The sequence below is a fragment of the Nipponia nippon genome, unplaced genomic scaffold, assembly GCF_047370975.1.
Source record: "Nipponia nippon isolate SJK-2023a ecotype South Korea unplaced genomic scaffold, ASM4737097v1 scaffold_5, whole genome shotgun sequence".
NCBI classification, from domain to species: domain Eukaryota; kingdom Metazoa; phylum Chordata; class Aves; order Pelecaniformes; family Threskiornithidae; genus Nipponia; species Nipponia nippon.
This window is the reverse complement of record NW_028262369.1, coordinates 47,792,775-47,807,561: the sequence shown is the minus strand read 5'-3', so window position 1 is coordinate 47,807,561 and position 14,787 is coordinate 47,792,775. Positions and strand designations below refer to the sequence as shown.

At 59.7% G+C, this 14,787-nt stretch overlaps 2 protein-coding genes across 2 annotated transcripts; one reads left to right on the top strand and one right to left on the bottom strand.

Moving 5' to 3' along the window:
• Nucleotides 1-4,950: 4,950 nt before the first annotated feature.
• LOC148052180 (uncharacterized) lies at nt 4,951-6,708 on the bottom strand. The gene is made up of 2 exons (XM_087734397.1): nt 6,333-6,708; nt 4,951-6,102 (listed from the first exon to the last, which is right to left on the bottom strand). The coding sequence occupies exon 2, from the start codon at nt 6,053-6,055 to the stop codon at nt 4,988-4,990; it is 1,068 nt and encodes a 355-aa protein (XP_087590523.1). The 5' UTR covers nt 6,056-6,102; nt 6,333-6,708; the 3' UTR covers nt 4,951-4,987.
• An 858-nt stretch (nt 6,709-7,566) lies between these two features.
• HTATIP2 (HIV-1 Tat interactive protein 2) lies at nt 7,567-10,062 on the top strand. The gene is made up of 5 exons (XM_087732639.1): nt 7,567-7,758; nt 7,840-7,947; nt 8,027-8,164; nt 8,884-8,945; nt 9,531-10,062. Exons 1-5 carry the CDS (start codon nt 7,573-7,575, stop codon nt 9,754-9,756), a joined length of 720 nt encoding a protein of 239 aa, XP_087588765.1. The 5' UTR covers nt 7,567-7,572; the 3' UTR covers nt 9,757-10,062.
• The last annotated feature ends 4,725 nt before the right edge of the window (nt 10,063-14,787 follow it).

The following is a 14,787-nucleotide window of genomic DNA, read 5'->3' as shown; positions in this document are numbered from 1 at the left end:
GGTCCAGCCCAGGGCACCGAGACCTCTCCGACCCACCATGTCCATGTCGCAGTGCCCACACTGGCAGTCAGAGGACAGAGGAGGGATGAGGGATGAGCTCCCACGTGGGCTGAGCGGGAGCGTGGCTTGCAGCCTCCTGGCTCCTGCGCTGGATGCTCTCCTCACTCACAGGCTTTTTGCTCTGGCTGCGAATCTTCATATACCATTTATAAACAGTTACTTACACAATGTATTTTCCTGTCTTTGCCTTTAAGTCTTTATGAGAAAGGTCCAAGAACATGCCAGAGGAACTTCCCCTGAGTTGTTAATATCCTTTATGAACTTCCACTGATGCTTCAGGAACATGCCTCATTGTGTCCACCTCCCCTTGGATCATTCTTGAATCATCATAAATCTTTCCTTACCCTGTTCTGCTGCTAAGTAAAATTGCCTTGGAACACTTCCTGAAGAAATTACTCTGCTCACTTCCAGCTAAAGCCAAAACGAGAGCCATGCAGGTCACATGCATTTTCCAGTTCCAGAGAAGTTGGTGCTGCTCCAGTGGGACTCATGCTAGACAAAAGGAGGAACCCATCCCACAAAAGCCGTAACCCACTACAATGACTTTATACTTGGCAAATGTAAATGAAACTCGGTTCCTGTCTCTGGATATCTTCCTTGCAAAATGTTTTACTGCAATCGTCTGTTTTTATAGAATTGCTGAGGATGAGCCTGTATGTCCAGTAATTCAGGAGCGCTCGCTTTCTAGCAGCTCATGTGCAGAGGGTGTGCAATTACGGCAAGAGAAGAAGCAGCCAGGCGGTCAGAGAGGCTGAGGGGCAGCTGCTGGCACAGGAGAGCATCTCCAAATGCTGAGGGTCACCTGGGCAGGGTGGGAGCTGCCTCTCCGATGTGGTGGGAGACCCACTGGGAGCCAGAGGGATGCTTGTGGGTGCATGGCCCTGGGGGGAGCAGGCTCTGCCCCTGCCAGTTTCACTTCTGCTGAAACCCGACACGGTAGGGCAGAGCAGTAGAAAAAAAATACTCCCACCTTTATTTTTGTAACTACAAATAGCTTCTGCTATTGTTTTAAAAACAGAAGCAAGGTGGCTGAGACCCAGAGGCTCCTGCTGCAAGGGGCAGAACATGGCCAAGTTCAAAGCTATTTGTGGGGGCAGGTACCCTGTGCCTGCAGGTACCTGGGCTCAGAGAGAGGGTCCTGCACGGCAGGATGGGTACTGAGGGTTGCTTTGCAGGTAGTGGACAAAGGTACACGTAGTAGGAGGAAGAGAAGAGCCAAATCAGCTCTGCAGCTCTGCTGGGAGCTGGCTAATTGCCCAGGAGCCCTTTCACATCTCGGGTGGTTTCCAAGGCTGGCTCCCTGGGAAGGATTCAGGATGCTGCAGGGCACAGGCTCGCCACTGGGCTCCTGCTGCCCCACTTATGAAGGAAGGGCCCATCCCTGCCTTACGGGCTGAGCAGCGCAGGGATTTCCCAGATGGCAGGATGGTGCATCCTGTCCCCCCGGCCGCCTCTCCGAGGGCACAGTGCAAGCTGCAAGCCAGGGCTTTGCTTGGCATGGGCTCGAGGGAGCAGGTACAAAGATGCTTTCCTGTGTCACCTCCTCACTATCCCTCTGGACTCTGCAAGGATCAGGAATGGAAATGTGCTTCCTTTGCTGTGCCCTGGTCCTGAGCCACAGATGGAGGTGATGCTCTCTCTCCTGTGAGAGCCCTGCCGCAGGCTGTATCTGTGGGGAAGGGGCACAGGTGCCCCACTGCCACCTGCAAACCACTGCTGAGGGTGCTGTGCAGCCGGCGCGGTTGGGCAACCCACCCACAGGCTGTGACCACAGGGCTTGCCGGGGGGAAGCAGCTTGGCCGCTGTAGCCGTCACTGCCCGCCTAGGCTGATGCTCTGCTCCCTCTTGGTGTGCTTGACCGTGCTGTGGGCAGGGTGTCATGTGTAGGGCAGGCTGTGATGCCTGCACGAGTATCCCGACAGCGCTGGGAGTGCCCAGGTGTGGATGGGACCCAAAGTGCCAGGGGCTGTACGTGCTGTATGGGGAGGTGGGCACTGGGAGAGGTGGGTGGATGCCCCAGGGCTTAGCCTCTGCAGAGCCCCAGAGCCAAGTCCAGGCTGCACCCCACAATGTGTCCCCAGGGAGTGCCCAGGACCTGGTGGGGAATAAGACCCTGGGGGCAAGGGGTGCAAGGAGCAGCCCCATCACCACCACGCCACACCCCCCCCCCGTGCAAAGGCACACTCGTGTTGTTTTCAGCAGAGGCTCCCGCCCTACGGTGGCACAGCCTGTTCCCCTCCTTGTGCAATGTCCCCCTGCAAACCACAGAGGAACCGAGTCACCCTGACACAGCCCGCCCAGCTCAGCTGCCGCCAGTGATACAGCGTGCACCTTCCTGGGGAGCCCCCCTCACCCCCACCGCCGGGGAGGGCTCAGCAGCCCACCAGAGCGAGGAGGGACCCAGTGGCACCCCTGCAGGAGCGTGGCATGGTGCTGGTGAGGACCCACACCCCACCGGGGTGCAGCCCCATTGCTGCCATTCCCCTGCTCCACCCTGGGGACTGAGGTGGCTCTCCCTGAGGCTTTAGAGGCACCTCCTGAATGCAGGCAGGGGACAGCTACCCCCCACTGCAGGTCCCCAGGGGATGTTTGACCCAAAGGGTGTCGCTGAGCTGCAGGGTGCCTTTGGGCACGTCTCCCAGCGCGATGCCTGGCCTGCAGCCTGAGCACCTGGACCCTCCTCCGATGGCCCTGGAGGAACCCAGCGCCCAATAAAATCTTTCTCACAATTTGAAAGTGTTTGGGCACAGGAAGAGGCCTTATCTGAGTGCCACACTGGCTTGGAGTGGCAAGACAGCCCAGGGGCCATGGCACCCTGCACCCCCACGCACAGGGACTTCGCAGCACTGGGGCAGCCCCGGCTGTGGGATGCAGGGGTAGTGTTGGGCAAATCACTCCTGCCCACCCCACCTGGTCCCTCTCAGAGACGTTTCCTTGATCTCAGCTGTAGGACAGCTTTCTGCCTTGCACCTTTCCCCTGCCACATGGGTGATGGGAGAGCCTTTTCACTGGGCACCGCTGCCAGCCACGTACCCCTGCCCGCGCTGCCTGCTGGCTCCCTGGCGCCTGGCAGCAGCAACACATGCATGGCACAGATAAGGGTTTGCCAAACAGGATGCCGGGGGCGTAGATAATGCTGAAGTTATCTCACTGCTTTTGTGGTAGGGAGTAAACAAGTGGCTCTGCCCAGCTGGGGAATCCCAGGCAGTGCCTCTGCCCTGCCAGTGAGCCGGGGCACAAGGTGGGTACGGGGTGCTGGGGTGCAGCTCCGGGGATGTGCCGCATCCAGGGGCAGCCCCACAGCCACGCAGGCAGCCCTTGCCTTAAGAAAGAGCAGAACCACCCAGCATGCAGAGCTGCTCCTAGGAACTGCGACTGCTCTGCCTGCACCCTGCCCAGCTCCCCACAGCACTGTGTGTCCCGGGAAGACCGGGATGGGCCACCGACCTGCCTGGCCCTGCCTCAATGGCACCCGTCCTACTGGCATGAGAGCGATACCTAGAACTGTCATGCTGGCTTGGCGCGGGGGCAACCAAGGCAGTGGAGGCATTGGCAGCCACTGGAGCAGGCCGCTAGCACCCCAGACGTCACCAGTGCTTTTGTCGCATCTGGTTTAATGCAGAGATTTCAATCTTCTCCTGTCTAACAAAGCAAGCCCAGAGACAGATTCCTGTTTGTCACCCCTGTCACCCCCTGTGCACTATTATTGCCTGCTCCCCTCCCCTCCCGTCCGGCTCTTGGCAGCATGGGCTCTGTCCTCCCCTGCTCCCCGAGCAGAGCCACCGCAGGGCCAGCGGATGAACATACTCAGCACCGAGAGCTCTATCTCCAGCCAGGGCCAGCCCCTGCGGAGCAAACAATGTCCTCTCCTCCGGCCAGGAAATCCTGTGGCACCCCCTCCGGCAGGCACTGAGCCCAGCTGCGTTTTCCCCTGAGACAGAAGCATCCTTGAGGATGTTCTTCACCTTTTGGCAGGCCAGGGCTGAGCTTTCCTCTTCTCACCTCCCTGCTTCAGCGCAGCCAGCAGTTTGATGCTTTCTCCTCTGGGATATTGGTTATCTTTCTGCTCCAAGGAGCTACTGTGTCCTGCAACTTGACAGTCTATTTAAATTGCTGATTTGTTTTCTGCAGGTAGGGCAGGCGCTGGCACAACATGTGTTTTAAGGTCTTTTTTATGTCTCAAGCACTTTGCTTTTGTGCATCTACAAACTGCCCTGTCCATGCTGCCCGCACTGTTGCAAAGCACCAGGCTTTGCCCTGTGCAGCGCTCCCCTGGTGTGTGATCCCAGGGACGGGGTAGCCCCATCTGAGATGCCGCTGCTGTGGCCATCCAGCTCTCCATGCACGAGGTCGGTGGCACCTGCTGAGGCTGCCTCTCTCTAACAGTCCTGACTTTTGGGGCAAGCCCCTGCAAGAAAAAAAACAAAAGCTAAAATAATGAGGGGAAGGATGTCCCTAACCATTTGTTGTCACCTTTAAAATGAATTCCTCCTCCTCTGACCTCTTGCGGCTCTGCTTTAAGAGCAAGATGGTTACAAACACCAATTTAACTGTGCTTTGGCCATGGGCAGAGGGGCGCAGGCTCTTTCACAGCTGAGCAGCAAAAGCAAGAGGTTGTTTCTGCTAGGAAATGGCAAGGCAACGCAGTGAGTGCTTTCCTAGCTTCTTTTTATTTTTATTTACCCTTGACAGGAAAAGGACTGTTTTGCAGAGAGGCATTTCGGGTGGACTCACTGGCCCGAGAATAGGCAAGGCAGGACCTTCTCCCTCCACCTGTCCCTGCTGCTCTGCCGGGGGCTCGGCTGGCCTAGCCCTGTGCTGGGACCATACCTGGCTCCTCAGGGGAGAGCGGCGTGCAGGGGGCAGCTCCTCGGGCTGCCTGGTTCCGACCACAGCTGCCAACCCTCCTCTGCCACCGCTGGCGATGTCACACCATCGTCACGGGAAGGCTTCCAGGCACGCAGCAAGAGCCAGAAACCCGCTTTTTCTCTACGGGCGCTGACGTCCTTCGGCAGGGGCGTGGGGCTGGCAGCAGCATCCGTCCCGATGGACACCGGCGCGGGAAGCGAGCGGAGCTGTGCCATCTGCGACGCCCGTCCCCTCTGCCGCGGGGGTGCCGCGAGGGTACTGTGGGGGTGCCAGGGGCCGCTGTGATGTGTCCACTGGCCCACGGGGTGTTGCTCTCCACGATGAGCCGCAGGAGCCCTGCCCCTGGGAAGTCCATGATGACCACCCCCCAGCGCACGGGCTGCCCCCTCCGGCGCCACAGGTGCTGGTAGCAGCGGGGGTTCACAAAGCGGGCCACCTCCTCGGGGCAGGTGAAGAGCCCATTGCCAGAGCAGAAGGTGAGGTGCATGGTGGCGGGGTCCCCGCCGGCCGCCCTCTCCAGGTGCCGCCGCGCCCGGGCCCACTTGCGCTCCAGTGAGAGCACGTTCCAGGCGTCGCTGATGCTCAGCTGCTCGTAGGGGATGCCCAGCACCTCTCGCGCCAGCGCCTCCAGCACCACGATCTTCCCCCGTGCCTGGCCCAGCGTTGGCACCTCCTCCCGGCACCACACGCGGCCCTGTCCCTCCTCCAGCAAGCAGCGGTGCAGCCGGCCGGCGAAGCCAGGCCGGTGGAAGATGGGCAGCTCCTCCTTGATGCGCATGAGCACCGCCTCGCCAGGGTGGGCGCGGAGGAAGCGCAGGGTGCGGCGCAGGACCCCCCGCAGGCTGGCCCGCTGGAAGGTGCAGAGGTGGTAGACGTGGAGCTCACCCCGCGCCAGCTTGCAGCGCACATCCAGGAAGCGGATGCCGGCTGCCAGCTGGGCCTCCAGGCCCCAGCTCTGGCACCGCAGGCGCCGGCTGCCAAACAGGCTGAGGGAGTCGTGGGTGCCAGGGATGGAGAGGCGGGAGAGAGGCAGGGCATCGGGGAGCCCCGCCATCCAGTCAGGGCAGCAGGCTGCCGGCTGGGGCATGCAGTCAAATGCCACGCTGCGCTGGCACCGCGCCTCCATGCCGCCAGGAGAGCGGCGCCCCGGTGCCTGGCTGGCCCCACCAAGCCCTGCCGTGGAGGAGAAGCAGACCATGAGCAGTGGCCCCCATGCATCCCGACCCCATCCCTCCCCAGAGCTATCCCACCATCCCGTGAAATCCTAGAGCTTACCACGTGCCCCATACACGCTGCTGCCAATACTCTGCACTGTCACACTGTATGGTTCCCCTCCCACTCCCAAGCACTTGTCCCACTACCCCGAGCCCCGGCGCATCCCAGCCTCCCCCTCCTGCTCCCACCTGGGTTTGCCTGCGTCTGCGGAGTACAGCCCGCTGGATGGGGCGTGTGGCCGTGGGTGCCGGCGGCACACTGGCAGGCGGAGCGGGATGCCGGCCATTAACCCGGTGACGGTCATGACGCGCGTCCTGCCTCGCATGTGGCACGTGCACCAGGGATTCATCCTCAGCCCTCGGCCAAGCAGACACGCCAGGCTGGAAAATCGCCTGGCTGATCCCGAAAGCAGCCATTCAGGCCTCTGCACTTCCCTCCCCAGGAATCAAGACAAACGGGATCGGGGTGCTGTGGGGCCCCTTGACGCTACCCGTGGGAGCGGCTGCACAGAGCCCCTGGTGCCCATGTGCCCGCTCCAGAGCCGTGCCCCGGGTTGGCTCCTGGTGGGACTTGCCCCCCCCCCGGTGATGATTGATTGCCATCGTCCCCATCAGAAGGACAACATCCAGGCAGGGATCTGGAGCAGGGTGTCTGTGCTTGCCCACACGCCCCAAGACCTGCCCGGCGAGGGTCACCCGGGAAGTGGGCTCCATCCCCTCGCTCCTCAGGCACCACCGGCTGCTTCACACCGGCGTCACCGCGAGGCTGCTCCCGGTGAGCAGGGCTGCCGTCACTGCTGGGGTGCAAGCCCCACGGCTGCGGCCTGGTCCAGAGCTGGTGCCCGGGGGGGCGACTCACCTCCTGCCCAGGGGACACAGCTACGGGGCACCGCGGGCGCACTGAGCCCCGCGGGTTTTGCAGAGGAGCCGCCCGGCAGGTGACAGGCTCCTCTGAGCATCCCTCCCGGGTCACATCCCCTCCGCCCGAGCAGGGAGGGCACAGATCCCCCCGGGGACGCTTTCTGCCGTGGCTCTGCCCCCCGCAATGACAGCAGGCGGAGGGACAGGAGGGGGGACACCAGCAGACGTCTCTCCCTGCGCGCTGGGAGCAGCAGCGAGGCGAGGGGGGGTCCCCTGGGGCGGCCCCCTCCCTGCTCGGGGGGACAGGGACCCTGCAGCCTCCCGGGCACCCTCCCCAGCCCCCGAAAAAGGCCTTGTCTCATGGGCAACCACAGCGTGCCGCACCGCCGCTGGTGCCCCTCGCCTCGGCGCCGCCGCCAGCGCCGCCGGGAAGAGCCCAGACGAGACAGCGGCTCCCGTGCGGTAAACGCCGGGCCGGCGGAAGCCAGGGCGGCGGCAGCGCAGCCGCTCCCCGCCCGGGGCCGCCCCACCACCGCGCCGCCTCCCGCCGGGCCGCTGCGCCCTCGGCATGGCGGCGGCGGGCGGCGGCGGCGGCGGCGGCGGCGGCAGGGGCAGGGCCTGCTTCCTGCTGGGCGCCTCGGGGGAGACGGGCCGGGCGCTGCTGCGGGAGCTGCTGGCCCGCCGGCTCTTCGCCAGGGTGACGCTGGTCGGGCGGCGCCGGCTGAGCCTGGGCGAGGAGAGCGGGGCGGCCGTGGTGCGCGGGGCCGCGGGGCCGGGGGCGGCGGGGCGGCGGGGGCGGCCGGGGCGGGCGCGCTGACCCTCGGCCTCCCCGCAGGAGCAGGCGGTGGTGGACTTCGAGCGGCTGAGCGAGCACGCCGCCGCCTTCCAGGGACACGACGTTGGCTTCTGCTGCCTGGGCACCACCAGGGCCAAGGCCGGCGCGGTGAGTGGGGCCCCCGGGGGGCAGGGTGCCGCCTGCCCTCTCCCCCGCCGTGCTGAGCCCCTCTGCCCTTCGCCCGCAGGATGGCTTCGTCCGTGTGGACCGGGACTACGTGGCGCAGGCAGCAGAGCTGGCGCGGGCAGGGGGCTGCCAACACTTTGTCCTGCAGTCCTCCCGGGGGGCAAACCAGCACAGCCGCTTCCTCTACCTCCGCGTGAAGGTGAGGGGGCAGCTGGGGGCTCCTCCTGGGGCGCTCGGGAGGGAAGCGGGCACTGAGGTGGCAAGAGATGCAAATGGCTCCTGCTGCTGCTGGGGGACAAGGGGGTGAGGGAAGGGGGCTGGGTTCGTCCAAAGCAGCACAGCACCCGCATGCGGCATCCATGTCCCTCTTCAGACCTGCTGGGGTCCCCAGCCCGACCCAGGCTCCCCAATCCCAAACTGGGGTGGCTTCACAGCTATATGGGGAGGCTCAGGGCTGTCTCCAGGTGAGATGTGAACTATCTGGGGTGAAGAGCCCACAGGCTCCCCAGGTGGGACCATACCCATCGCAAAAGTGTTTTTCCCCATACGTTGTGTGCTGCAGCCCCCAACATCTGTCGGACTCACTGCCATCTGCCAGTGCCTTGTGCCGGGATCCCCAGGCTGGACACTGTGTCCAGATGCTGTCTCAGGAGCGTCCGCTTGCAGTTAGCGTGATGGTTGCAAGGGTGCGCTGCTGACCAGTGGTCAGTGTGTCCACGCTGGATGCTCGCCCCGTGCTGCCTTTCCCTGGAGAGCTGCTTGCTGCCCAGGCGGTGCCTGGCCCGTACCAGCTTTGCACTGGCATTAGTGCCGTCCTGCCCACAGCTCAGCGACTCTCTCCTGCCAGTTCATGGGGTGGCAGGAATGGTGCTTTCAGTCATCCTTTTCTCCTTTCATCCTGCCCGACTGCTCTGACAGGGGGAAGTGGAGAACCTGGTCCAGGCTGTTGGTTTTGATCGCTGTACCATTCTCCGGCCAGCGTGAGTAGCGGTGGAGGAGGGAGGACACAGGACTCAGGTGGAGGGGTGCCAGGGCCGTGGATTGGGAGATGGAGAAAGAGAGAAAGGATGCATAAGGGGAGGGCTGGGAAGGGAAGTGGAAAAAGCCATCAGCTGCAAATGCAGCTCCTGGATGAGCACATTGCTTCCCAGTACTGCAGGGATCAAGCACAGCAGTTTTCCATGGCCTGTCCCAATGCTAGTGTCACATGCCATGCAAGGAGAAGAGGCTTGGGTTGAGAGCAGAGGTTGGGGGACATAGGTCAAAGCTTGTCTCCACACAGACCTTGACCTTATGCAGGGGGGACACTCACCTGTATCCTTTCATCTGTACTATGCTCTTGCTGCCTGGGAGAACTGGCATCCTGCTTTTGGCAGTACTGCGGGGAAAAGAGTTTAGTGTCCCAGGGCTCAGCTCAGTCACATTTCAGGACCCTGCCAAAGCCCCGTGGCCCCCATGTGGGTTTAGCAAGCTGGGCTGGGCCCGGTGCAGCTGGAGAACCCAGTCTCTAGTTTTTCCCCAGGGGATGGTTTCAGCCTGACCCACCTTACCTCCTCGCTCTGCAGGGTGCTGCTGTGCAAGCGCCAGGAGTCCCGCCCCGCGGAGTGGATGGCCCAGCAGTTTCTGCGTGTTGTGGCTCAGGTCTTCCCCACCGCTTACTCAGTGCCTGTGGAAACAGTGGCCAGGGCTATGGTGGCCAGTGTGCTGCAGCCAGGCGAGGGGAAGGTGGAGGTGCTGGAGAATGGGGCCATTCACGAGCTGGGAAAGGCAGTGCCACAGCAGGGCACGTAGAGCAAAAGGGATGGGCAGGAAAGAGCTTGATTCACCATTCAGATGCTCTTCTGCGCCGAGGATGAATGCACATGTGGGAAAGGAGTGGGCTGCTTCCATGGCTAATGTGGAGACAGAGGTATACTTTGCATCGTGGCTGATTCTGTCAAGTGATCAAAAATGCAGGTGCTGGCTGGTGGGTGAGGAGAAACAATGTGCTCTGCTGCCTGGATCCAGCATGCGAATCCAGGTAAAAATGGTGTAATCCAGGTGATTTCTTGAATTCAGGCCTTAAATAAAATCCTATGACTGGTCTGTTTGTGCCAACTTTGTGTCGAAATCCTGTTTGTCTCCTGCACATTGCCAACCCAACCACATCTGTTCACAGATTGTGTCTTTTGGTGTCACTTCAAGGGACGCACACGGGCAAGTGGCCGTGCTGTAGACGGACACAGGAGAGCAGAGAACATGCTGCGCCCTGCAGAGCACACGGTGGCACCAGTGCCGCTTTGATAGTGGAGCTCCTGGAAGCTCAGCAGCAGTTGCTGATGTGCCTGGGGCGCTGGCTCTGCCTGCAGTAGGTCTCTGCAAACACGCAGCGCATGCCTTGTCCTCGCCGATCTGCTCTGGGTGCAGAGGGGCCGCTACAGGGATGCTGCTGCTCAGATCCAGGCTGTCACTGTAGTACCTACAGTAGCATGAACGCTACGCAAATAATTGCGTTGACTTGAAAATGCCTGTCACCACAGGCTCCTCTGGGCTTTCCTTATGGACACAAGTGAACCAGAGCTTAGCTCTGTTCCCAAGGGTGCTCTGCCTGTGCAAGAGGTGAGGCCAGCCTTGTGCATGTCTCGGGGTGGGCTTGCCCCTGCCCTGTGCTGCCCGGGTGCTGGAAGGGAGCAGGTCCCTGCCCCAGGTGCAGAGCAGGCGTGAGGAGCAGCACTGTGTCCCAGCCGTGGCCCTGGCCATTCTCAGGCCTTGTGCTTGGGGTCGAGGAACTTGGCGGCTCTGCAGCTGGGATGCAGGACAGACGTGACTCTCGAATTCCCAGCTGGCCAGAGTCCCTGTGCTCCGGGTGACACTGCTTTCCAGGGTTTTCTCCTCTTCGACCTCACCCATGGCTCCTGTGTCAGTGACTTGGATGCAGCAAGCGGAGGGAGCCAGGATCCCCTGTCTCCTTCCTTCTACACAAGCGTTTTAATTATCGGGCTGGACCTCAAAGGCTTGGTGGAGGCAGTGGGATGGTGTAAGCCCACACCGTGTGTTACCCGAGTGACTCCTGAAGTGTGCACAGGACTTAGTTCAAAGGTAACAAATGAGGGGCCATGGAGCCATAATTACTGACCAGACTGTCCTGGTTAGAGCAAAAGTGGTAACTTTAAAAGTCATATTTGATGTCAAAAGGGAAATGAGAGGCAGGCTCACCTTAAAAAAAAGGTGATGTCCTTATACAGGGGAGTGGAAATGAACACCTGAAGTGGCAAGACCTTAAAGGAAGTGAAAATTGCATACAGATGAGAGAGTAAAAAAAGAACACAAGCTCTGGAAAGTTACAGGTGAAAGGCTGGCCACAGAAGATTTGAGAAAAGTGTCCTAAAGGCATAAAAATGAATCATGACTATGTGAGAAGCAGAAAGCTCCCCAGAGAGCCCCGGGGACAGGACGTGATCAGGCTCTACAAGAAGGAAAGAGCCATCACGGAAAAGCTTGATGAGTTACTTACATTGGCCTTTGCTGTGAAGGAGCTCATACTAGGTTCATTTCTTAGGGGACATGCATTTGCATGACTGTCCCAAGGCACTGGGGGGGGGGGAGATATCTTTAACCCCATTTTTAGAACACATGGTTAAAAATCTGCTGGAAGGAGTGCTCAGATGAACTGCCAAATACTCGCCTGGGTGAGAATTACAGTGATCCGTCTACCAAAAAGCCAACGTTGTTAACTATGATGCTAATTTTTAAAAAGTTCCAGTGGGAACCAGGAAACTGCAAAGCAGAGAGGCTGCCTTCTATAAAAGGCAAGTTGTTAGACTGGATAATAAAGTCCTGAAATAACAGAGCCCAGGATAAATCTGGTGTAATGGGAGATTCCACGTGGCTTTTGAGGGGGCAGTTGCAAGGCAGAAACCTAGAGCGCTCTTGGAGGAAACCAGCCATTGTGTACACAAGACAATCTGGTCCTCGGGGTGCACTTGGATCTCCAAAAAGGCTCTCCCAGAAGGGCTCTTAAAGAAATTAAGCTGTCGTGGGAAGAAAAGGAAGGTCTGGGTAGTTTCTTATTGGAAATATTTTCTTAGCAGTCTAAAGCCTTGAAATGCACAAACCAAACATTTCTTACTGGACAAAGGTCTGCAGAAAATAATACAAACTATTTCTGTGTGACCCTTGTTTCTGCTCAATGGTATATAGTTTCTTTTTCAGTGTTTCAGATAAGTCTCTGCTAAAATGCACAACTGCAATCCCAGCACACGGTAGAGCTTCCTTATGACCCTCTCTCATGAAGCTTCATCACTCATTTGGACCTCAATTTCCCCAGCTTGCTCTGTGCATTCATTAAACCCCCACCCTGGGGCTGTGGAAGAGATTACAGAGCATCCATCACCAAACTATGGCATTGCCACAGGACTAGGGGATTTGCCCACCCAGGACTGAAAAAGGTAAAGTAGGTAAAAGTCTTTAAGGGACAGACCCAGTTCCTTCATGGGGTCTCACAGGGCAAAGCTCCAGGCTCCTCCAAGCAGCGGGAGGTCTGCAGAGCTGGAGCCATGCCCCCGGCGTGCCTGGAGAGGCTGTCTGCTTTCCAGGGGCATGCGGCCCCGGCTGCAGCCGGAAGGAGAGCATGTAAGGGTGCTCGGTGTCTGCTGGACAGCATTCACGCAAACCGCCTGATCCCACAGATCTAAGCTCCCCCGGGATTTCCGATGCTGACTTTATTACTGAAGATTAACGAGAAAAAATAACTGTGTTCCCAATGTCTCAGCAGCCGAGCGCAAGGCTGTGGGGATTTCCCATGTGGTCCCATGGCCTCGCTGCCCTTCTCAGCCCGGCAGCTGTGTGAACCGCTGGCACTTCTCGCCCACCCCTCACTGCCACCTTCTCCCCTCCGTGCCAGGAGGTGCCCAGCCGGCTGGCAAAGCACCCTGCAAACAGCACCTCGCCTTCAAGAGAGCCTTTCAAAGCAGCCACCGACCTGGCACTCGGGGTACCCTGGTGACATCCCTGCTAGCAAACAAATAGCCCTGACACACTCTCTGGCTCTGCGGCAACCGGCACAGCCCAACAGCCCTGCTGAGCTTGCAAGGCTGCAGTCTCTCGGAGAGCCCCCCTGCTGCATCCCAGCTGCTGGGAGATGGGGCAGTTGGGCTCTGGGCTATCCCCAAATTGGGGTGAGGCACCTCCATGCTGGTAACAGAGCCCCTGCCCAACTCTTGTGTGAAAAGGGCAAAATGATAGCAGCCTGTGAAGGACTAAAGTACCTCCATCCTCTGCAGCTGCCATTGTTTCCTTCCCTGCTCTGCGAGGCACACAGGGGCTGGTGGCCACATCGGTGCCGGGCAGCAGGAAGGGGCAGCCCCCCAGCCCGGCAGGTCTGGCACACCTGCTTGGGTGCATCTGGGGATAATCAGCACAAACCCAGGGAAAGGTCATTCAAGTATCTCATCCTCTGAAATTTTAGGGTGTGCTTTTTTCATTCAATTTCCATTACAAACTAGTAAAAAGCTAACCCAAGTTCTCCAGGGAGGCACGGTTTCTAGTGGACTTCCAGCTTTCAGTCACTGCACTCACACGCTGAAACGCAGACATTATTTGCTGCATAATCCTGGAACAGCAGGAGACAGGATTGCAATGCAGGTCCAAAGTCCATCCAGAGCCGGGCACTCCTCTGACACAGCTCAGAAGAGGAAAAGGAGCCCAGGGCTGAGCTTAAATGTAGCCCTGGGCTGAGGGGGCAGGTGAGGCTGGTCAGGGCAATTAAGGCCATCAGTGCCCTTCGAGTCTGGACAGCCAGGTTAGGAGCAAGGTCTCCTATTCCCAGCTCCGAGCTGTGGGTGCTAAACACAGCACTTGAATGCGCATTTTCAAAGTCACCCAGGCAGCTGAGGTCAGGACAAGCATGTGGCAGATTTTCAGGGTGAACCCTGAGTCTACAGCCCGAGCAGGATGCTCAGGGGATGCTCTGGCTGGGGTGGAGTGGGAGGTGGAGGCAGAACGGAGCCGCACACCCTCTGCGTGCCTGTGCCAGAGCAGGTGTAATTGCACAGGCACTGGTGCGGGGTGGCAAAGACCCCTGTTGGTGTGAGTAAGTCCTGCCACTGCAAAAGAGTTGGCGCTGAGGCCCCCATAGCCACCCTGTGTGTGTTTGAGGGCTTTCCCCTTGTGCTGGCTCCAGCCTGGCCATGTGGACCTGGGCGATGAGCCATGCCCCAGGTGACCCTGATGAGGATGGGCTGTCACAGCCCATCTGGAAGCCAGGATGGAAACATCTGGGATGGCTGCAGTTACCCCTTCCACTCCAAGCACTGCTCAGCAGTGTTAGGAGTGACTCCATTGCAGCTGCTGGCTGCAGCTCATCCTCCCCCCCTGAGTGGCTGTAGGGAGCCACCGAGTCAGGGCTTTGGCTACAGGGCCCCTCGGAGCCAAGCTGGTCCCCATCTTTGCCATAATTTGCCTCAGCAGTCCGTCTCTCTCTGGGGTTACACCTACACTGGTGTGCCTGGCTGAGGCCAGGAGGAACTCGTGCCAGAGATGTCACGACCATAGGGAGGCCCTCGCTCCACGATAATGAGTTTTAGAGGAGCAATCAAAGAGATCTTACCCAAGCAAACAGAAACACCACGGTGCTGTGCAGCACCCAAGCTTTGGGTGAGCAAGGGGCTGTGTCCTGGTGGGGCAGAGCCATGCAGGGGGAGGCGGGGACCGGTCCCTGCTCAGGCCCCACATCCCACATCGGTGGCGGCTCCGGGCTCTGGCATGTGTTTTACTGCTCTGAAAGGAGATGGAAATAGGGTCCAAATTTTCCGCTTAACAAAATTCTGGGTGGGAAGCCTTTTT